The 22872-nt window shown below is 42.4% G+C and overlaps 2 protein-coding genes across 3 annotated transcripts in view; both read left to right on the forward strand.

The window, feature by feature from the left end:
• The window catches only part of e2f3 (E2F transcription factor 3), a 203042-nt gene that overhangs the window by 130433 nt on the left and 49737 nt on the right, over window positions 1-22872 (forward strand). The gene's annotated exons all lie outside the window — the stretch shown is intronic.
• sox4a (SRY-box transcription factor 4a) lies at window positions 1561-5200 on the forward strand. The gene has a single exon (XM_018701438.2). The coding sequence runs from the start codon at window positions 2087-2089 to the stop codon at window positions 3200-3202; it is 1116 nt and encodes a 371-aa protein (XP_018556954.1). The 5' UTR covers window positions 1561-2086; the 3' UTR covers window positions 3203-5200.

The following is a 22872-nucleotide window of genomic DNA, read 5'->3' on the forward strand; positions in this document are numbered from 1 at the left end:
GTACATCTGCCACTGACAGAGTGGAAAGCTACCTGACAGCTGCTTCTCACACATCAGATAAAATTACAGGTATACCTGCTACACCTGTTTAAACAAACTGGCATGCATGCCACTGTGTGTGTGTGTGTGTGTGTGTATGTGTGTGTGTTAAGGCTGGGAAGGAGATAGAGAGAGATAGCAAACTAATCCAGTGGCAGGTGCATGCTTGTTATTGAGACAGCTAAAGATATAGACTGATGAAAGAGCTCATTACTATTTATGTGCTTGATTTATGTAAGCACAGAGGGGGGTAAAGAGGTTGAGTTGTGAAATTTTAAAGAGTTTATGAGTTTTTTTTAGCTTGACATAAATCTTGTCATAAATTAAGAATACACATTATGAGTCCATAGCTGATGTTTTGCTAGACAACATGAAGATCTACTCAGACAGCATGAACAGTTTTTTTTGGGGGCGGGGGGGTGGTGGCTTATTTTTTGCTTCTGTTTCCCTTTGGAAACCATTAACTGAAGGACAGAGCTCACCCACTCTTTATTTATCACCCGGCTGTGTTGTGAAGGTGGTGTGAAAAACACTTAGGTCACTCAGTTCTGTTGCAGGATCAAGCAGGGAGCCTTCACTACCAGCTGATGACATCACCTGCTTGATTTAGTGATGGCAGCTCGCAGCAGCAGCAGCAGCAGCAGCAGCCGATCACAGGACGGAGATAAATCCACTGTACGTGCTAACACACAAGCACATACATATATACACAATGTACACCTCATCAGCTCCCTTTGGCTCTAGCCTGACATCTAGCGACACAGGCTGTAATGTGATCCTACATGACACAGGCATGTTAACACGATGGGGCTGTGGAGGAGGAGGAATCTGTGCATTGTAGAGCAGGAGGCTGCTGGAGTGTGTTTGTGTTTTTGTGTGTGTGTGTGTGTGTGTGTGTGTGTGTGTGTGGCCCTGATACATAATTCTATCCACTTTCATAATATTCCTAATGATTGGTTTTCAGGTTGCTGGTTTACCATAATGCACTGATGTAGAGTGTAAATAAAAACTATCATCTCCTCGCTCACATCTGTTTATACTGGCCGCTGTGATGTAATGTTGTGAGGTGGTGGTGTAATGATTTGTAAATCACAGGTTGGGTGAGCTATGTTTGGGTGGGTTTACCCTCCGCTACATCCCTGCTCACCACACTGCAGTCTGAGTAACACAACATGTTGTGGCTGCTTTTATGTTCTCTCAGCATTTCCTTGCCCCCCCGACATTACACACAATCTAAATTTAACCAGTACTCATCCTCATGAAACTAATGTTATTCTAAGTATATCCTTGCAAGCTTCCCCTTGCATCAAGGGAAAGGACACTGCGTTCCTGTAAAACACACACATACACACACCATTACACCAAGTTCGTCTTTCCTCCAGTGGAGTCTGACAGAAATGAGGTCAGACACACCGATCCTCGTTGCACATTATTATTATTATTACCCGTTTTTTATTCGGCCAATGGGAGGCCAGGGGGGAGTGGCCAGACTGAAAAATCAGGATGGAGACAGGCGCTGATTGGCTTTTATATCTCGCGATGAGGGTATATAACGGCGAAGTTCTCGTTGTTGTGTTTACAGTAATATTACAGAGCGCTAAGGAAACAGGGAGACTATGAGAAAGCGCAGCTGCTCCATTCAACCACATGGTTCCTCAACCGCACAGACAAGCTGCGCTGCAGACAGCCAGGTTCACATAAGGGACTTGCACTGCTGTTGCCCACAGCGGCGCGTTTCGAGCCTTGCAGGGCGAGTTTTCAGCCGCACAGGCAGTTGAAAGTTGCTGTTGAATAGATTCGGAATTTATTTTTTTTTGTTTCCGTAAAGCGCACTGGTAAAAGTTGAGAGACCAGGCGTCTCCCAAACGGGCTGAACTGAGCAAGAGACAGAGAAGAGACTTGGATGAACTTTTTTAGACCTGTATCCATCAGTGAGCTGACTCTTAAGTGAGGAATATTTTTTGTGAAAGCCTACAAGTCATTTTGAACTTGAACTTTGTGAAAGCACTGCACTGAACAGAGTGTGTCCAGACACCTGGAGGAAAGGATGGTGCAGCACATGAGCCAGACAGAGAGCGCCCACGCTCACTCTCCCGGCGGGGACTCCACGGACACGGGAGAAATGGACTTGGAGATGGATGCGTCTCCGACCCCCGAGTCCCCTTCCTCCGGGGAACGGAGCGACTTGGCGTGGTGCAAAACACCGACAGGTCACATCAAGAGACCCATGAACGCGTTCATGGTCTGGTCGCAGATCGAGAGGAGGAAGATCATGGAGCAGTCTCCGGACATGCACAACGCGGAGATCTCCAAAAGGCTGGGGAAGCGCTGGAAGCTGCTGAAAGACACAGACAAGATCCCGTTCATCCGCGAGGCGGAGCGGCTCAGACTTAAACACATGGCCGACTACCCAGACTACAAGTACCGGCCCAGGAAGAAAGTCAAGTCGGGAAGCGGAGCGAGTAAGCAGACGGAGCGCGGAGAGAAGAGCGGGGAGCGCAGCGCCAAAGCCGGTGTGAAAAGAAGCCCCGCGTCCAAAGGAGTGAGCAGGTCGCACAAGCAGGGGAGCGTGAAGAGCGCTCCGGGGCAGGACTATGCGTCTCCCGGTGACCACCAGGCGCTCTTCAAATCCAGGTCAGTGTCTGGGGCTAGGCAGATCCCGGAGAAGCGCACTGGAGAGACGAGGCGCGGCCACATGTTCGGCGGGGCAGGCAGTCTGGAGAGCGGGCCTCCCTCCGTGGGAGTCCCGGCCAGTCCCACCCTGAGCAGCTCGGCGGAGTCCAGCGACCCGCTCAGCCTGTACGAGGAGCAGAGCCCGGCGGCCAGCGAGTCATCACACACCGCGCGCCTCAGGTACGCTCGCGCCTCCTCTCCAACACCGTCAGCCTCTCACTCTTCCTCATCTGTGTCATCCTCATCATCAGATGAAGAGTTTGAAGACGAGCGGCTCGACCTGAACCCGAGCCCCGGGTTTGAGAGCATGTCCCTAGGCGGCATGGGCTTCTCCGACGCAGAGCTGGACCGGGACTTGGACTGGAGCTTCGGGGAGTGCGGGGCGGGATCTCACTTCGACTTCCCCGACTACTGCACACCGGAGGTCAGCGAGATGATCTCAGGAGACTGGCTGGAGTCCACCATCTCCAACCTGGTGTTCACCTACTGAAAAAGGACCCACGGTGGAGAGGAACCACGACGTCCCCCCAACGTTTTGAACTTTCAACCCCCTCCAGACAGGCGTGTGCGTCCAGACCAGAATATTTCCGCCATTCTTTCACTAAATAAGGGAGAGTGAAGACAGGAAAGAAAAGGTGGCCTGTGTGCGCGTTGAAGCCCAGGTACGCGCCGCTCACAGACTTGGACAGCGCTCAGTGCGCTTGACGGGAACGCGCTTGACGGGGGAAATGCTTAGTTTGCATTTGGACACAGAGGAGGAGTGAATGTAAGCAGAGAGCAGTGAAACACACGGACTTCAGCTCAAACGTTCAACCCAATCCGTCGAGGATGAGGACTGAAACCGAACTTTGAATCTTAATGTTATTTTGGGTCGGGGAAAAGGGACACTTAACCGGAGAGCTCGTCATGTTTGGGTTTTGTTTAAGATATAGCCAATTTCACATTGACCATCAAGTTGCTATTCAGGTGTAGTTTTTTTTCCTCCAAACTCGAATAGTTTCAATATCAACACGCATGCCCTCCGAGATAAGGAGGATTTTGTTGTGGTTAAATGCGTAAAAATGTTCATTGCTGCGTAATTACGCAATTTGTGTGACCATAGGACACAATTCACTATCACCAGCTTCTCTTTCAACGGCAGGACTTTAAAAACAAAGACTGACTCGAACCTTCAGAAACCCTTTTCTGAACCTTTTTAAACACTCAATTCAGGCACAATTCACAATTCAGGACCAATGTTCCCCGACGCGCATCCTTTCTGCCTAGTGCTTCAACTTTGTAGTTCCTCTGTGTCAGATGACGTTTTTTTATATTGATGTATTTATACCGGCCAAACTTTTTTATACATAGAAGTATTGTTCTCGTACAGGTCTCGTTTGTGTTTGTGCACATACACCTGTCTGTATCCTGCGCGGAAGGGCTAGAAGTGTATCTTATTTAAAATGTCTGACTTCTCTCACTTTTAAGGAGATTTGAGTGTGTCATGATTTTCTACTTGTATTTTTGTACAAAATCTATAGAAAGGGGGAGGGGTTTTCCGGCGAGTGGGTAGCCCACAACATTGTTGTTTGGATCTACATTGGTGTTTAGACGTGCAGAGGGGGGTTTGTTTGGCACAATCTGACCTCACACAGTGTTTACAGTATTTACCCACATGCTTCTTAATGGCACAGTGACTCCAGTTTCACCAGCCAAGTAAACAAAGCACCACTGAGGCTCCCAGTCTGAGTGGTGACTTGTGTTTCCAGTACACATAGACCTAAAAGTATATGAGTGGAAGATCCCAGAGAGTCACTGTTTGGATAGAGCTAATACCTCTGTGTGCTTTTTATCAAGATAAGTTTTATTTGAACCACTGGATGGAATTTCACACTCATTCCACTTTGCCTAGACTTTGGAGGGAGGGAGATGTATGAAGTGCTTCATCTGTTATTGCGCAAATTGCATCAAAAAATAGTATTTAACCTTTCTGTACCTGTTGGCTAAGTATAGCAGGCTAATTGTTTTCCTATATTATGGCATGGCAAATAGCATTTGTATTTCAGATTCAGGTATATGTAGCTATAGCTGTTGTGTTTAAGATTTTTAAAAGAATAATAACATGAAGATATTTATGTAAACTGACTGTACTATAAGCAAAGATTGTGTGTTTTATGTATGATGATGATCAACGACAGGCACTAGGACAGCCATCTTTGGACATCCTTATGTTGAAGATGATTGTGGTCCAGGAGTTTTCTTTTTTTTTAACCTTCAAGACATCTTTTTCTATCGTCCTTTTTCTTTTTTCATTTGTGCAATATGCTGTGTATGATCATGTTTTGTCCAATCATGCCAATATCATTTGATGTTTTAATGCTCAAAACCAGCCAATGTTTGGGTCAATCACTGCCTCTCAGACCTCTGTACAGATTGTCGTCTTTTTTTAAATTTGTTTTTCTTTTCTTCCGAGAAGGAAATAAAATCAGCTGGAACTGAAAAGTACAAAGTGTTTGTTTCCTCTCTTGTGTATTTTTCATTATCTGGGACCTTTTTAAAAGAGCAATAGTGAGTACCATCTCGGCTGGTTACCTAACAGTTATGTGTACGCTGCAGAGATGACTGGAGCAGTCTTCACATATTCAGGCCCCCTTTCAAAGGTGAAAGCATCCTCCACAAAAGGTGAACCTTCATTATCACATTCCATAGCTGAGCCTCATTCAGAAGCTCCAGTCTGGTGTCGGGATGTTTACGCTCTGTTTGTGCATGTGAATATGAATGCATGCGTGTTTGCTGTAGGTGAGTGTGCAGCTGCAGACTGTGAATCAATGGCCAGCCAGTGAATCGATAGGAGTGGTCTCTTTCTCCCTCTCGTACTCCGCCTGATTCTGCACGTGCAGAAAACGTGGCTGCCATGGAAACACTGTATCCAAGAGAGAGAGAGGGTGCAATCCGCTGGGGAGCAGCGTGCCACTATGCGTGTGTGTGTGTGTGTGTGTGTGTGTGAAGGATAGGGGACACAGACTGATCCGTCAGGGTGGGGCGTGTGGGGTGGAGGGGCGTCAGACATTTCTGCAAGGCATGACTGGAATAAAGAAGGAGGAGGAGGTGTGTGTCTGGCTGTGGGTGGGAGTGTGTGTGCCAAAGGGAGGGGAGGGTGCAGAGGGAGGTGTTTGTCTGTCCTGGTGGATCGAGCAGGAGACTGCTCCCAAATCCAATTAATTCCTTCTGGATGCATTCATTTGTCTCGTACATCTGACGAGAAAGAGAGAGAGAGAACGACAGAAAGAGAGAGACCCCTAAGGTACAGTATTTAGTGTGTATCAATTTACGCCCTATTCCACAAGAGACATTGGTAATTATTTCCATTTCTCTCTCTCTCTGTCAGGAGAGCAGGGTCGTCTCCAGCGTTCCTCTGACATCTCAGGCTGGGTAATGAGAAAGATAAGGCATGGTCATTACACACACCATCCCAACGACAAGACGCCAGCACCCAGATGTCTGCAATAAGCCTGACATCACACAGGAAATAGTGTGTGAGGTGTGCGTTTGAGGTGTCCCTGTTATATATATATATATATATAAAAAAAAGGTCCCCTAAGTCTCATGGATATTGGGTGGATAAAAAGATGTGGGTGCCCTTCTCATCCACACACACACATGTTCACACACTGACCCACTTAAAGACATATGTATGAGTGTAAACACAGATGCATTCATAAGAGGTGTACTGTACACTCCACCTTCTGGGCTGATCGCAACACCTTAGCATTCCCTGTGTTAACCTGTATCAGTCTGAGAAGATCAAGTCAACATTAAAATACAAGTATAGCCATATGAGTTCACAGCAATTCAGAACAGGTATTTGATTTTGGCTTCTTTCCAATATATATATATATATATATATATATATATATATATATATGTGTGTGTGTGTATAATAGTGTAAATAGTTACACTTCTGGTGTGCTTTGTTCCACCAGCGATTAAAGTAACTAAGTACATTTACTCAAGTTCTGCATTTATGTACAATTTCGACTTGTACATCCACCTTACTTGAGTATTTGTAGTGTTTCATGCTGCTTCACTACATTTCAGACAGAAATGTTTCACTTTTCACCAGACTCCATTTATCTGACAGCTAGTTACATTTCAGATTAAGATTTGACATCATGATAAATAAAATAAAATACAACAACAGTGTTTGTTCCAGGTGGATCTGTCACACGTCAGGTGTCTATGAGCTGTTAGCAGTTCCACCAAAGAGCAGGCTCCTCTCTAAACTTCTCAAAGGCTCAAAGAGGAAATATGGTTCAATATTTCTCCAAAAATCAAATATGAGAAAAAAAAAAGTTCAGAAAAGAAATACATATTGTTTTTTCTTCTTTCTGCCCCATTAATGATCTCATGATCCTGCGACCCTTTAGAGGGGGCTCAACCCCTGTAGGATGATTGTTTATAAAGTCATTAAAACTATCTCCACTTCATTTACATCTGCAACAGTCCAGTAATGTAAAAACATCTCACTCACAGGAGCCATTTTCTCTCTCTCTAGGATTTTATATGAAAGACTTGGTGTATTGGTGCTTTTTACTTAAGTAAAGGATCTGAATACTTCTGCTACTACTGTGGTCCACAGTTATGACTTAGTGCTCAATGACACTATGTAGTGACATTTAAAATGTCCATAGCTTTTTATTATGTTTACTTTTTCTTATTTAATTTCATGTCGTTATGTGTTTCAGTGTTAAGTGTTTTTATAAGCTATGGTTAACTAATGCTATAGATAAAATAGGATGAATAGTTATTATGGTATGTATTTCCACCACGTCAGAGTAGAAGTAGGTTTAATTTATTGTAAGTAGCACATCAAATTCCCCAGGAATATAACATGTAAGATAAACATGCCCATAAAGTGAGAAAAGATCACTGCTCACTGCTGGGCTGATCCACTGAAAGCCCCCTATGGGAATATTATAGGAATAATGTAGAATGTTATATTGAAAGCACAAGAGATTTAAAAAAAATATATACCATTAAGTCAACGTAAACGCACTTTTGAACATCACAGGCGCACTCACAATCCCTACAGGAGCTCTATACGAGCATTAGAGAGATTTTTCGCACGCTGCCGGTGAAGTTGAAGGCGGGACACAAAGTCATAAGGCATGCAGAGACAAAGAAATATACAAACACCGCTGTCATGGCATGCAGCCCAACTTTGTTTCATTGATTTCTGCCAGTTGCGCTCCTGTCGTCTGTGCAGCTTCGGAGGGTCGAATAAAACATGAAAGAGAGTTGGAAAAATATTTTATACGACAGAAAGTGTGGAGATTAAAAAAAAGTTTGAGAAGTGAGACTAAACTTTTATCCCGAGTTATGTGTCAGCGTTGTGAGTGGAGACAAAGGAAAGGGGAGTTGAACCCGGGATGTTCACGCGTAAAAGTTCGGAAAAATGGGACCAGCAGGATTTGGAGGAGGGCAGGTAGGCTGCAACCACTTCTTTATTAACAATAACGCGCTGTGATGTTTTTCTTTTAAAGCACTGCGTCCATATGGTCTTTATTTTTCGTGTCACAACAGCTTCTCTTTATAGAGATTGCTCTGTCATCTCAGATAAGCTTCGAAGTTGGTAAAAAAGAAACATTTTCTCTCAGAGGAGGAATTGCATGTTTTTACTGCTGTATAAAAACCGCTGTAAAGGTGGTTAGTAGGAGATCCGAGGATGTCTGATACTGATTCTGGACTATAAACGCAACTTCTGCCAGACACGCCTCAGCAACTGCAGCCTGTAATAGAAGACTGCAAATACACAACTCCAGCTTTAGTCTACTAAATAATTCTGACAATTAAACGCAGTTTGTTTCGAGTCTCTGTTAACTGCCTTGTTTCAGCACAGCAAGGGCTGGACAGCGGCTGCCTGGAGTGGTGTGTGGGGCGTGTGTGCGTGTGTCTTTTAACAGAGCAATAATGAGTGTTTATTTACCTAACCTCAGTATCTGATCGTTGGGGACTTGAGTGGCCAGATGTATATTACAGTTCAATCCAATAGAGGGGACAGTCAGATGGTTAAATTATGTCTGGCAGTTTGGGGGGGGGGGGGGGGTTGAACATGTTTGCCCCAGGGCCTCTGGCAGGATAAACAGGGTAGTGCCCCCATTAAAATTCCATCAACAGATAAACTGTGGACTGACACAAATTGACAAATCATAGCAGGACAACAGTTGTAAGCATATATGACCATGGTTCTTTAATGGTGCTTTTCATAACAAATAATGGAAAAATCTGTCATTTGCAGCTCATACACAAATCATCACATGTCACACATCACCATGTCTGTCAATGACAGAGTTAGTGAAAATAAATTCTGGTGGTTTTTCTGTTAGGAAGAACAAGTTTAGGGACTGTACAAAAATTGTTGTTGTTATATACTATCCTAAATCTCCAAATTTAGGGCAATCATAATAAAGAGTTTATATTTTAGGTATTTTTTTTAATCACAGAGATGCTGAGCATGGGATTTTAGACAGTTTTTAAAAAAATGCTTTTTGAATACATCACCATGGGTTGCAGGTGCTGTTACATTCAAGCCCTTGCTAAATTAGTTCACACAGTGCTGATTAAACTTATCAGTGCCAGGTAGGGGTCTCTGTATTTTGCTGTATAACAGAGTTTCAAACCTGGTGTCTGTGGCGACATTCATATGCTGGTTCACCTATAGCAATTTCCTTTAATTGTTGCATTGCAGTGCTCCATTACAGTACATATATGCCCTACTTTCCTCACTCCACCTTTCCCTGAAATAATTTTTGTACAGTCCCTTATTGCATCAGGGTCTGAATCACTTTGCAGAGTACATAAAGTCCATAACAGTTTTATCTAGGTGGCATGGGTGCAAGAAGAAGAGAACTCATGAGTGTAGACAGTGGCAAATAGCAGCAGGTCTTCACAATAAGTGCTTGCCAACGCTGTAGGACACAAGAGACAGTATCACTCCACCTACATCTAGACTCAGGCCTCCATGTGCATTCAGACATTGTGGCACACTGTGTACAGCACATAGAGAACTCATTGTTAAGCACTGTGCTGAAACAGTTTAGCATGACAGAGGAATTCTGAGTCATAGTGGTAGGTGTTGTACTGTAGTATGCTTGAAAAGATAGGGACACGTTCTGAGAACACTGAGGCTTGGAACATAATTTCTGAGGGCTTACGTGGCAGAGTGTAGAGTCTGGTTTGTGCAGAATAGAATGCTGTACAAACAATGTTGTATAAGGTAATGTTGACACTGCAGCTAAAAGAGGTCAAATGGTGTTCTGTATGTATTATGTACGATCATATCTACTAAGACATGACACAGACATGGTACTTTTCAGCTGTGATCTGGATCGTATGGGCCTGAGATTCAAAACTGCATCCCGAGACAGGCGACCTACATGCAGCTTGAATATAAATGCTCAAATTGGAATGTGTCATTGTTACTGTGACACAACCTAAATTACATCATCTCCTTGGACAGTTGTCATAATTTCAGCACTCAGCTTGACTGAGCCTGTGCCAACATGGAGGACAACAAAGGGAATAATGAAATAAAAAGGAAACAGCTGTGCCTTATTAAGTAGAATCAGTTCAAAAATTCATTCAAACAATATAATCAAATAGACACATAAGTCAGGGGAAAACTCAGATTGGTTATAAAGAGGAAAGGCCATTGAGGAATCATGTCCTTGTCACATTAACAGTGAGCTCCTGAGCCTGCTCAAGCTCTTCAGAATCAGAACCAGAATCAGATTTAATTGCCAAGTAAGTTTGCACATAAAAGGAATTTGTCTTGGTATATCTGTGCCAAAGAACAGTGATATGCTCTTTCCTGCTCACCTCAGGGTCCTGGAGGTGTACAGGTCCTGGATAGAAGGCAGGTTACAGCCGATCACCTTCTCAGCAGACCAGATGACATGCTTTAGTCTGCCTCTGTCCTTGGCAGTAGCAGCAGTGTACCAGATTGTGATGGAGGAGGTGAGGATGGACTCAATGATGGAGGTGTAGAAGTGCACCATCATTGTCCTTGGCAGGTTGAACTTCTTTAACTGCCACAGTAAGTACATCCTCTGCTGGGCTCCTTGAGCTGATGTTTAGCCCCCGCTTGAGGACCTGGGTGATGATGGTCCCCAGGAAACACAAGGACTCCACAGTTCTGACTAGGGAGTCATAGGGAGTCATGATCGAGGAGGGTGAAGCTGTGTTCTTCCTGAAGTCTACAACGGCATTAAGCTCCAGGTTGTTTTCATTGCACCACATGACCAGCTGATCAATCTCCCTCCTGTAGGCAGACGCATCCCCACCAGAGATAAGCCCAATGCGAGTGGTGTCATCTGCAAACTTCAGGAGTTTGACAGACTGGTGATTGGAGGTGCAGCTGTTGGTGTACAGGGAGAAGAGTAGAGGGGAGAAAACACAGTCTTGAGGGGAGCCGGTGCTGATGGTCCGAGAGTCAGAGATGTGTTTTCCCAGCTTCAGGAAGTCTGTGATCCACCTGCAGATGGAGTCAGGCATGCTCAGCTGGGAGAGTTTGTCCTGTAGCCATGCTGGCAATCATGGTGTTGAAGGCGGAGCTGAAGAACACAAACAGGATCCTGGCGTAGGTTCCTGGGGAGTCCAGGTGCTGCAGGATGAAGTGGAGGGCCATAATGACTGCATTGTCTACAGACCTTGGCTCTGTAGGAAAACTGCAGGGGGTATAAGAGTGGGTCGGTGATGGAATTTGAGGTGGGACAGCACAAGGCGCTCAAATGACTTCATTACCACAGGGGTCAGGGCGACGGGTCTGTAGTCATTAAGTTCTTCACCTGCATGACTTGCATGTGGCTGTCTACACCTACCCCAGATAATACACCATCCCTGTTTACAGCTTATCCATGCTAGCAGCATGGCTCTGGGTGTCGCAATGTTGGCTGTCCTGAAGTTCGGTCAACCACTTTGATCCAAGACGGAATATTTCGATGGATTCTCAAGAAATGTAATAAATGGTACCTATGGTATCTATGGTGCCCAGAGTATGAATCCTAAGAAATGTGACTGTACATGCAGTGCCACCAGCAGGTCAAAGTTATTACTCAGCCTAAAATATTGTGAAGACATTCATGCTTCCCAGAAGATGAACCCTTGACTTTTTTGTCTAGCATCGTCAGAAGGTTGACATTTGTGATTTTGAGTGAAATGTCAAAAAATATACATTTGTCCAATACTTGATTTATGAGATTTAAGAAGATTTAAGTACTGAGCTCCTAGCACTCGTGTCTAAATACAGTCTCAAAGAGTGGTTGAAGATTCTTAAACACATATTCAATGATTCATTTAGTGGAAAAAAAATTAAGAAACTCAATTTATTTCAATTAATTACCAAATTACCAAATGTAGTTTTCACAGGACATCGTGCATATTAGCAGAGATGGGGGCAATGGTATGGGGAAATTAGGCATACTTAAAGTTAGGAGACATAACAGGAAAATTTCAACAATAAAATGGGCTTGAAACAAATAGGAGAAGAGGAACTACAAAGATGTAGGTGATATATTTTACATTGATTTTCTGCAGAGGTGTTTTTTTGTTTATTCTGGTGTTAAGAGAGGCTATGAGTTACTCCATGGAAGAGATAAATTCAGGTATAGGCAGCAATTAAGCAGAAGGCAGGAGGGTGTGAAAACAGACTTCTAATAAATAGGATATGCTAAACAGCTCCAGCGGTAGGATTACAGCTCCATAGGGGCCTGAGGTGGTTGGAAGGCTGTCAGTACCAGACGGAGGCAGACAGACTAACACCTGAACAAACTGTTCAGGTGTTGTGGTTTGTTTTGCTCTCAGTGGCATCAGCGCTGTCTTTCAGATTAAAGTTTTTCATGAAACACAGCAATAGGAGGCTTGATGACAATCTCTCTTGTCCTTTCCCTCAGCTGGCTGCCCACTGAGCATCAATACAGCGAGGCTTAGAGCAGTAGAGGACAGGAACAGAGGATGTGAAGAGACTTTTGATTACTAAGCCCAAGAACTGGTTGTGAGGCTCTGAGCTACCTGTGGGGTCCTCAGGAAGAAAATCCTCTAGTGGGCTTTAGCAGATGTCCTTATGCTATTTCAGGGATGATAGTGGACTATCAAATATGACAGCCTTGACTGAGTTCACTACTGAGCCCTTCATCTGCAAGGGATGATGAGCAGGCAGTTTCTTTCAGAAGTCATTCCTCCATATTTCTTGCAGGTTTCAATGGTCAACTCTAAGTTATTATTCGTTCTCTACAGCGAGAGACTGTCCATGTTCTTTTTCTTAATGTACCTCAAATGCAACAGCATTTGCAAAACATAGATCATGTTCCTTTCTTTCAATACGATAATCAGGTGATACCATTACTTGTATACTTACCCTACAAAGTGTGGTATGTGTGTTTTCCATGATACTCTGCCTATGCCTTCTAATGCCTTTGGACCACTACTTCAGGTAAGGTTTTGCACGGACCAATAATTGTTGAGTGTTTGTGCCATCCACAAAATTACGCAGCCTTGGCTGGAGCAATGCATGAGGCACAGTCTGATGCTCAGGCAGCAGAGGAGGGGAAAGAGCAAAACATTTCTGTGATGCGATATAAGAGCAAAAGCAAGAGAGAAGGGAGTAGGAACTATACTGCCCACTTACAGATGGACCGGACTAGATCAGGTACAGTACAGACTGGTTGTTATGATTTATGATCTAATTATAATATTGAAATTATTAATAGGAATGGAAAATAATATTTTTGGACATTAGGCAGCAGTGCTATATGGATACTATTTCTTTATGACCTTGTGAATTTAAATTCAGGCCAGTGAGTACATTGTTTAACTCTCCCTGGCTAAAAAAACAGTACTGAGGGGCTGGGCGGTTTGTGAAGTTTTCATCCGTGCTTGAGCCAAGGGTGGAAAGCTGCAAAAGGTCACTTTTGTTAAAATATTTGCAGGGTCAGGGAGCACATAGATATATTTTTTTATACACGGCATCTGAGCTGCAGTGACTTTTGACAGGAATGAGCTGTTTTGATTCTCTGCTGCTGCCTTAATAGCAGTTTAAAGTTCAAATATGGACTTTTGAAGCCCATTCCCAAATGAGGCCCCTGTGGCTATGGCCATGCCTCTGAATGAATACTGAAATGAGTCCACTCAATGGCGAAAAAAAAAGTAATGCTACTCATTATGGTGACTCACAGGCAGTCGGGCTAATCTGTTTTCTTTTTCTTTTTTTTTGCATGATTTTGTTTCTTCCAAATTGCCTTATTAAGGATGCTTTTGTGTATCCCGCAGTGACCCCTGCACATTAACGGCAGTGAGTGACCTGTGTAGAGTTTGTTAGCCTCCAAACTCCTCAAACATCATTAAAGTGTTGTCAAGACTGGGAAAACATGAAAAATATGTGTTAAGAAATACCTTCCAGGTTGATGATGGATTTAATTTTACAGTGCAAAGCCTCATATAAATATGTAACTTTTTTTTTAGCTGCCTCTGTGTCTCTAATCCAAGAGGTAGGGATGGTTTGTCAAATCATTTTTAAATAAATGCATTTATTTAGAACTGGCAAGTGAATTAGCAGATGTGTACAGGAGAGAGAAATTGTGTTATAATCTTTCCATTTTCTCATTTGTCGTACCCATGCCTGTCAGCAGCAGTTAGGTGCAGAGTAATGATTTCTAATTGTATGCTTCTCACTGCTGCCAATTTCAGACCGTGGTAAACCAATGGTTTGCTCTGTCAAGAAATGTGAGTGATCGCTACCTTTGGCTCATCCTCGCTTCTCCTGAGGTGAAAAAAAGTCAAATCTGCTTTTGGGTTGAACAAAGCAATAAATTTTTAGCAAGAAAGCGAGGGTAGAGGCGCTCTTTTGTGGGCCCATATGTGCGCATATTGTGTGCTTGTGCATTTAAGTGTGTGTGTGTGTGCGCGTGTGTGAATGCGTGTGCATTACTGCACGTCTGGAGGAACTGCGAGATATGTTGTTGTGACATGCCTTGTCTTCCGTTCTGTAGAAAAACAAAGACAGTCACTGCTGGATCCAGACAGCATAACTAATTAGTCACAAACACACATGTGAACACGCACACACACATTCACAGACACACATATACACAGCATGGATACATGCGGGAGCCAGCGAGTAGGATATGATGTCACCTCCATAACCATAATTACCCGTCATAAATCATGTGGTGTGACACCCTGTCACAGAGTGAATGGGTGTCCTATGTGCCAGCCAGGGATGGCTGCACTTTACTGCAGGGTGCCACAATGCCACTGTACTACGGACTTGTTCCGACTCAAATGCACGTTTTGACGTTCATTTTTCTTAACTCATCATAGCCTCCTGAATGATGCAAAGTGTTCTTTTATGGTTCCTTTGCTATCGTTTAGTAACAGTCAGTGTGGAGCTGACAACGCTACATACAGCAGTGGGGATTTTCTTCTGGTGGCTGTTTGTCTCTGTGAATTGCACAACATTGAATAAAGTTAAACCCAAGTGGTTTGTCTGGATTGGAAACAGACAGATTTTTAGTTTTAATTAAATGTGGGAATTATTATGCTAATTATTATGCTAACGAGACTTAAAGTGAATGCAAAGAAGACTACCTTTATTTGTTGATATCCAAAAACTACATCCTTTTAAAGCAGCATCACTATGGTAACAACAATATACTGATTTTTTAAAATTCACTAATTACATTCCAGTTACTAATCCTGTTTGATGAGCAGTGTAATATCACTTTCTTCTCTATAGAGGCCAAGGCAGCTGCAGGTAACGTTAACTTTTGTGCAGAGAGCCTCTACCAAAAGAGGAGAAATTTGCCTCTTGGTGATTTAAAAGTTGTCTTAATTACATGTTGTGTCTTCTTAGCCATGATCTAGCTGCCAGCTGCACTGCGTATGTTTAGGTGGTAATTCTGTGGTTGGAAACAAGATTTCATTCACCAGTGCTAAGCTAACATTAGCTTTTGATGGTCAGTAAACACCTGCTAAATTCACACTTGTTGCTTGTTAAACAGTGCTTAATTTTCTACCTTTAACACGTAACGTGTGAGTGTGAAGGCTGTGTTGTTTCAATGCACCTTTTTGTAATTTATTTTTCAATGATTGATACCGTAATGAGAGATTATATTTTTCAGAAAATTTGCCAAACACTGAGTAGCAATAATACATATTCATGCACACTTGAGGGGAATCCAATCAAAATGTCACATGAATTAATTAAATGTAAAGTCTTTCCAAAGACAACCAATGAAGTATTGAATAATTATACTATATCAAGTATCAAATTAAACACATTTCATCATGTACACGGTGAATGAAAATGAGTAGCTGATATTTGAATTTTAATAAAAGGGCAATATCAGCTCACTGTATCAGTGTACTCAAGAGTATATGGCCACATAGCATGTGTGTACTTGTCCTTTGTGCGTTTGTAGCAAAGTGTCCTTGCTGTATGGAACAACAACATGGGGAGTTTTCATTCCCTGTGGATCAGCACACATGTACCACACACACCCACTCACTCACACACACACACACACACATTCATGAGCAAAACTGCTGACGGTGCTGAACAGAGCAGCTTCCCTGTCACTAAAGCCCTTGAAGTGTGGAAGTAGCTCCTGCAGTCCTTCTGCTGTTTAAGTCAAACCCACACCTCCACTCCCCACACCTCCTCCTCCTCCACCTCTCCTCCCTGTCTCCTGTACCTCCCAGCTCCAATTTTTGTTCTCACAGTAATTCCACGCATTAACTTGACTGCTGTGACTTTCATCAGAAACAATACTGCCAAAAGTAGTTGTATAAAATGTAAATTTCCAACAGCCCAAACAGTTTATACATTCAAGTCGCGCTAAGATGATGAATTGCTCTTTCTCCCAAACCACAGAGACTGTGTGCAATTCCCTGCCTCCTTCTCCTCCATCTCTGTCTGTCTGCCTCCACCCCTCTCTGACATATAGACTCATGCACATCCTTTCTTTCAAACACACTTCACTGCTCCCCTCACACATACTGTAGCTCATACGCTTGATCAAATATACACGGAGATTCACTGAGCTATATTCGTCTCTTCCTTGCAGTGTTTTTTTGCTTGTGTAATCTTGCCTTATATAAGTAGACTGGAGGCAGGCGGGGTCATTACATCTGATACAGTGAGAAGCACTCGGGTTTTGCTTGTGTGTCATGGCTCGTCTAGACGCTGATCAAGGTCGAATATTGGCAAACTTATGAGACTTGACACAGAGGTTTTTCAGAGTTCTGTGTTTGTCTAGTGTTTTATTTTTCAGAAAGGAGTTTGGGAGCAAAAGCAGAACATTCAGACTGGACAGGAGCAGGGATGTAGTTGATAAAGGCAACGGATGTGTGACCTGTAGTACGGACAGATCATGAGGCATACAACTGAAACATAATTCACCTGTGTTTAACTGAAATATCTTGTGCCTCTGGCCTGTACGCTACTGTTTTTGCTCTTGATATTTTTACTACTGAAAGATCAGAAAATGCTTGTTGAAGCATTTTTGTGTAGGTAACAAAATATAGGATTCCTTTTTAGTTTGGTGATCTTATGATAAGAGTGTGTTACCATAGGCCTTGCAACAGTAAGCTGGCCATCTGATGAATCAAAGTCCAAGATTAATTTTCTTTTAGTTCTGTTCTTGGTCTCTACCAACTCTTGAGGAAAATATCTGGCTCTTAAGCTGCTAAAACCTCCACTGTGACCAGCTAGTCTCTAACTGTGTCTGTCTGGTGTTAGGTGCTGAGCAGGTGGCGTACAGTGGGTTTTTAGAACTTTTTCACTGGAAACAGCTGCCTTCAGCTGACATTGACCTTACAAGAGTGATGAGAGTGAGCCAAAACAGTAAAAGTGTGGGTTGAACAGCAGATTTAGTTGATAATCTGTTTTAGCAGTGATGACATTGTCATATTGCTTTCAGTCATTTGGAATATTGTTATTAATGAAATGTCAATTATAGCCACTTTAAGTTAAATACAGTTATGATGAGATAATGCAGTGAAAAGTGTCTTATTACTTATCATGTGGGAGTGCTCAAACCATTGATTGGATTTCATTAGAGGAAACTGGACCAGGAAACTAGGAAAAATAAATAATTACAAAGATGTGGATGTATTTAACCTGGATGAACTTTACTGAGTGCATTTAATACAGCTGTTATTTCTGGATTGTCTGTGGATGAACTCAACATTTCTGTAGGTACTTTCAACAAATTGATGTCAGTGCTCCTGTGGGTGCAGAACACATCACTCTCTGTGAGCCAGAGGTGTTTTCAACAAAAAGCTTTCATGAACTGGCTGCTGGTTGAGTCACTACTCTTTGGCAGAGACTGAGGCAAAAATAGACCTTTATTTATAGAGAATATTGTTATTTTTCACTTTGCTTCAAACTCTAGTAGTAGTAACAAAAGTATTTATATTTACACGTATTGAGATTAACCATGTTATATTAGTATTATATACCTGTTAGTATCAGAAAACTATTAACCCATGCTTAAATGTTGCATAAAAGTACATCAGTTTGTGCATTAAATAATCTGTTTGTAAACTGGTTTTAGTTGCGCTACTTCCCCTATATTTGTGATTAAAAGAGCAGGAAAAGATGAAAAGTCCTCTCTTCCTATGTTTCTATATGTTGAAGGGTAGGATATATTTTCCAGATGGAAAGCTCTATAAGTGTACACAGGCACCGAGCGAGGCACAAGGCAGAAAACCATGTAAGTAAAGTGCAGAGAGGCAGAGAGAGAGAGTGAGGTGGGTGAGTGTACAGAGAGTGTACAGAGAGCACATCTGTAAAAGCCATTTCTCTATAAGGTATGGAGAGGAAGAAGGGAATAAAGATAAATGTCCTGTGACATTCTGAAAGTGGGCCAAACCAGGGTGTGTTTTAAACTGATCCATATGGGGTGGGAGAGAGAGACAGAGACTTTATCATCTTAGTACAGTTTGAAATATAGCAGTACAGTATTAACTGCTGCATGTTGGTTTTTGAAATATTAGGTTTTGCTCACTGTTTTGGCCTCAGTGTTTCTGATGAAAACCCATGCCAATACCATACTGTATGAATACATTTATACAAAAGGGAGACAGGAAACAGAACAGAGAGGGTTTATTTCTTTCTTACACGATGTGAACAAAAGTATATAGATACCTCTTTTTCTTTTTTTTTCCTCTTTGGTCTGTTTTTGGGGCCCCTTAGTTCCAATTATAGTAGCACAGAGAAACATTCCCCCTTCAAAAGATGAATGTGAGATCAGCCTTTCTGGTGTCAAACTCTGCTCAGTGAGGGTCAAACATCAAGTGAAATAACAATAAGAGAAACATATTGTTCAACGGAGAGAGGGCTTTAACTTGGAGTTGTAATTGTGAGAGATAGGTTTAAAAACAAAATGAAGCAGCAAAGGCCAAGGGCAATATCCTCCAGGGTTACCTCCCTGATGACATCATCAGGGTTATCTCAGAGAGGTTTTGAAATTAGATGTTCAGCAATCACTCACAGGCGAAATGTTTGAAACTCCACATACTTTTGGTCATATAGTGTACATAGCCACTTTAATATGGTTAACTACAAAATGAACCATTTTCTTAAAGGGTTCCTAATACAACATCTAGATGTTTTTGCTGCCTACAGAAGCTTCTGAGCAGCAGCCTGCTGCCCTATATGACTAAAGAACCACTTTCATTAAGTGAGCATGCTTCAGTACAGCAGGAGAGACATGATATGTGGCTATTCCCCTGCCATTAGGTATTGTACTGCTCTGGGCAATAGATCACACATGTAGTGGCCATGTTTGACCCCAGATTCTCCAGTTTCCGTAGCTCCTAATCCCATGGGATAAATTTATAGTGGTTCTCTCCCTCTAATACAATCTCCTCATCACTTAACCACCACATTTTACAGTTCTTTTTCATCTTAAGTTTTGATGAATCACATTAGAGATTTGTGCTGTATGAAGAGAGGCTGGTATAACAGTCTTGAGCTTTTCTTAGTAATGAAATGTGAAATGGGTGGACTCAGGCTTCACCATGCATGTGTGAGAGTTAATGTAAACCAGCTATACTGTAGAGAGGAAATGTGATTTTTGGCAAGCTAAGATGTGGTTTGCAGCCTCCCTCTTTTTCTCTCTCACACGCCAGCTGGGGTTAGACTGATATGTGTTATTAAAGGCCAATACTGATATTTTTGGTTTGATATTTTTCCATCTCCAGTGCAACAGTTTGAATGTAAAAGTATTCCCTGTACATCTACATTACTGGAACAGTTCTTACAGGTGGATTAGCCAGCTCTGACTCTCTGCTTTCTGAATTTCACGTGATTTATCATGAAAAACTACAACATAATGCCAAAATATATTCACCATTGTAAAACTACAAATCTAGTAGCTCCCATGAGGTTCTAACAGTGCATCTGTACTTATGACTCCTAAACTTAAAACTTAAAAACTAGCCCTAATACAATACAGCAGTAGATACTTACAGAAAAACAATGAAAAAGTAGTTATAAAGCACTCTATCAATCAACAAGTCCTCCAATTTAAATGAATTACTGCCTTTACCACAGTAAGAGATATGTCACAAAGTATCTAGACTTGCTGCTAGTTTGTTCTAGTGGACATCCACTGTGCTTTAGGCCCCCAAAGCTCTTCCCCTATAGACTGCCATTACGGAAAAGACCGTTAAACTATTCAGAACATCCTCAATGCCAAATAAGCTTGATTATTACTCTTTGTATAATGAATTTTCCAACTATACAGGTTTATTTTTTGAAAAAAAAAAAGAAAAAAAGTCTCTAAAATCTAAGGAGACTCATCTTTGTCATTGATATCTCAATGTAAAGTCTATGGTGTGGGCCTCTGGGGCCAGAGAAAGACACTAATGAGTCTGTGTTGTGGGTGGCACAATGTGGAACCAAACCAGAAAGTATTTTGGAGCATACACTGGGTGATCAGCCTTAATTGGAATGAATGGACACCGTCCTGGAATACAGTATTCACTTCTCATATTGCATGCTTGCAAAACACCCAAGACACAAACCACTAGCTGGCATGAGTTAACCCACACATTCCTGTGTGAATCAGTTGATTTATAATCAGTTAAAGTTGTCAAACAGGATTAAAATACATATCCTAGTATGTGCAGAAGGAGGAGCTTTCCCTTTCACTTTTTCCAGTTTTTGTCTCTGATATCTTAGCTGCTACAGGTTAGCTTAAACATACTTAAAGTGTTTGGACTTTTATTCAGTGGAGGAACTGTGTGTTCTGAGGAGAAATGAAGCCCACTCTCCACCCCCTCCTTTGCAACTGCATATAGGCCTATACAGTGTAATCCACAGGTGGAGACCACCCTCACTGAAGGCATACGCACATGTACTTTCATACAGACATGTATAGGCAAAAGTAGACTAATGTACCTGCACATACACACACACACTCTAAAGCACCTGGAGATACAGTAGATAGACACACGCAAACACACACAAATACGCACACAAACACATAATTTAAGGTACACACTAATACACACAGATGTGCACTAATGTGGACACACACACAGACCGGGGTGAAAGGATTCCTTGTTCTTTTATCACTGGTTTGAGATGACATGGCAAGTTTGCTAATGTCAAGAGAGATTTTCTTCTATTATTACACACTCATACACACACACACACACACATTCATACAGCCCTGAATGCCAGCAGCTGGCTTGCCAAGAGGACCACACACACTCCCACAAACACACATACCACAAACTGAGTCACAATCAAGACTACTGATCCCTATCACATGCACGCACACACCCTCAGCGGTGCCATATGGGGAGCAGCATTGGTGACTGTGTGTGGGATCAATGGGAACACCAGTGGCAAATGCAGTAAGCTCTGGAGACACACCATTAACCTTGACTGAAAGACAGACAGAGTGTGAGTCACATCTCTGCAGCTCCAGACAACTTCCAACAACTTCTGCTGCTTTTCGGCACAGTGGAGGGAGAGTTGTCACACAGTCTTTCTGATACACCTTTCCTGGTTTTTATCTTCTTCTGTTTCACGCAGTAAAGGCCTCCTTCACACAGCATGCAGTAATAACTGGGTCATTTCCACTGTGGGAAAGAGAAACGAGCCCATACACAAGACAACCCATCCATTTTCCCTCCTCCTGTATTTGTTCCTGTCCTCCGTCGCTCCCACTGTCTGCTTCCTCTCTCCCTCCTTTTTCTGGGATCCTGGGGAAAGTCCCAGTCACTCGCCTCTCTCTTTCTCTCTCTCTCTCCTTGCATTCCTGTACTGAGTGGAAGGCAAAGGCCCCTTCACACTGAAGGAATTCTGTGTTTTTGTGTGTCAGACTCTATCCCAGTGTGAGAAAATGTCTGTCCATTTCTAATTGGACCCTGAGTGTTGAAAGTGCTCTGCAAGAACTGTGTCTCTAAATATAACAATACACAGTAAAAGGCAGGAAGCTGCAAATATGTTGGGGTTTTGCATTGTGTATGTGTGTGTGTGTGTGTGTCTGTGTGTGTGTGAGTGTGCATGTTCAATTGCTTCTACAGCTGCAAGCCCCTTACAGGGCTAGTGTAATCAGTACACTTCAGCTGCACATTTCTCCCACTCAATGGACTAAAGCCATTTTGTCTTGCTGCTCTCTTTACTGATGTCTCAATTCAGAGTTACAGTTACACACTGGAATGCTATTGGCTGAACAGAGGGTATACAATATGTATGTTATGTATTACAGTTCATTTTTATGTGTACATAAGTGAAATATTATATAACTGTTACTTAAAATAGTTATTGTAATATGTACAGGGGTAGTAGTAGTTATAGAAGTTGTAGCAGTAGTTAGTAGTTATAGTAGCAGTGGTTGTTGTAGTATTAGGTAACAGTAAAAGCAGTAGTAGAAGTGATACTACACATGGTAGTAGTACTAGTTGCAGAAGCAGAGGTAGCGGTGGTAGTGGTATTAGATGTAGCTGTAATAGTACCGGTATTTAAAGCAATAGTAGTACAGGTGGTAAAAGTAGCAGTGGTAGAGGTAACTGCACCAGTGGGAGTTGAATCTCCATGTTTTTAGATAGTAGTCTGCTGCCTCTGAAGTTTTTCCACCTCTCTTGGAATCACATTCATGGAAAACA

Source organism: Lates calcarifer, linkage group LG3 (genome assembly GCF_001640805.2).
Source record: "Lates calcarifer isolate ASB-BC8 linkage group LG3, TLL_Latcal_v3, whole genome shotgun sequence".
NCBI classification, from domain to species: domain Eukaryota; kingdom Metazoa; phylum Chordata; class Actinopteri; family Centropomidae; genus Lates; species Lates calcarifer.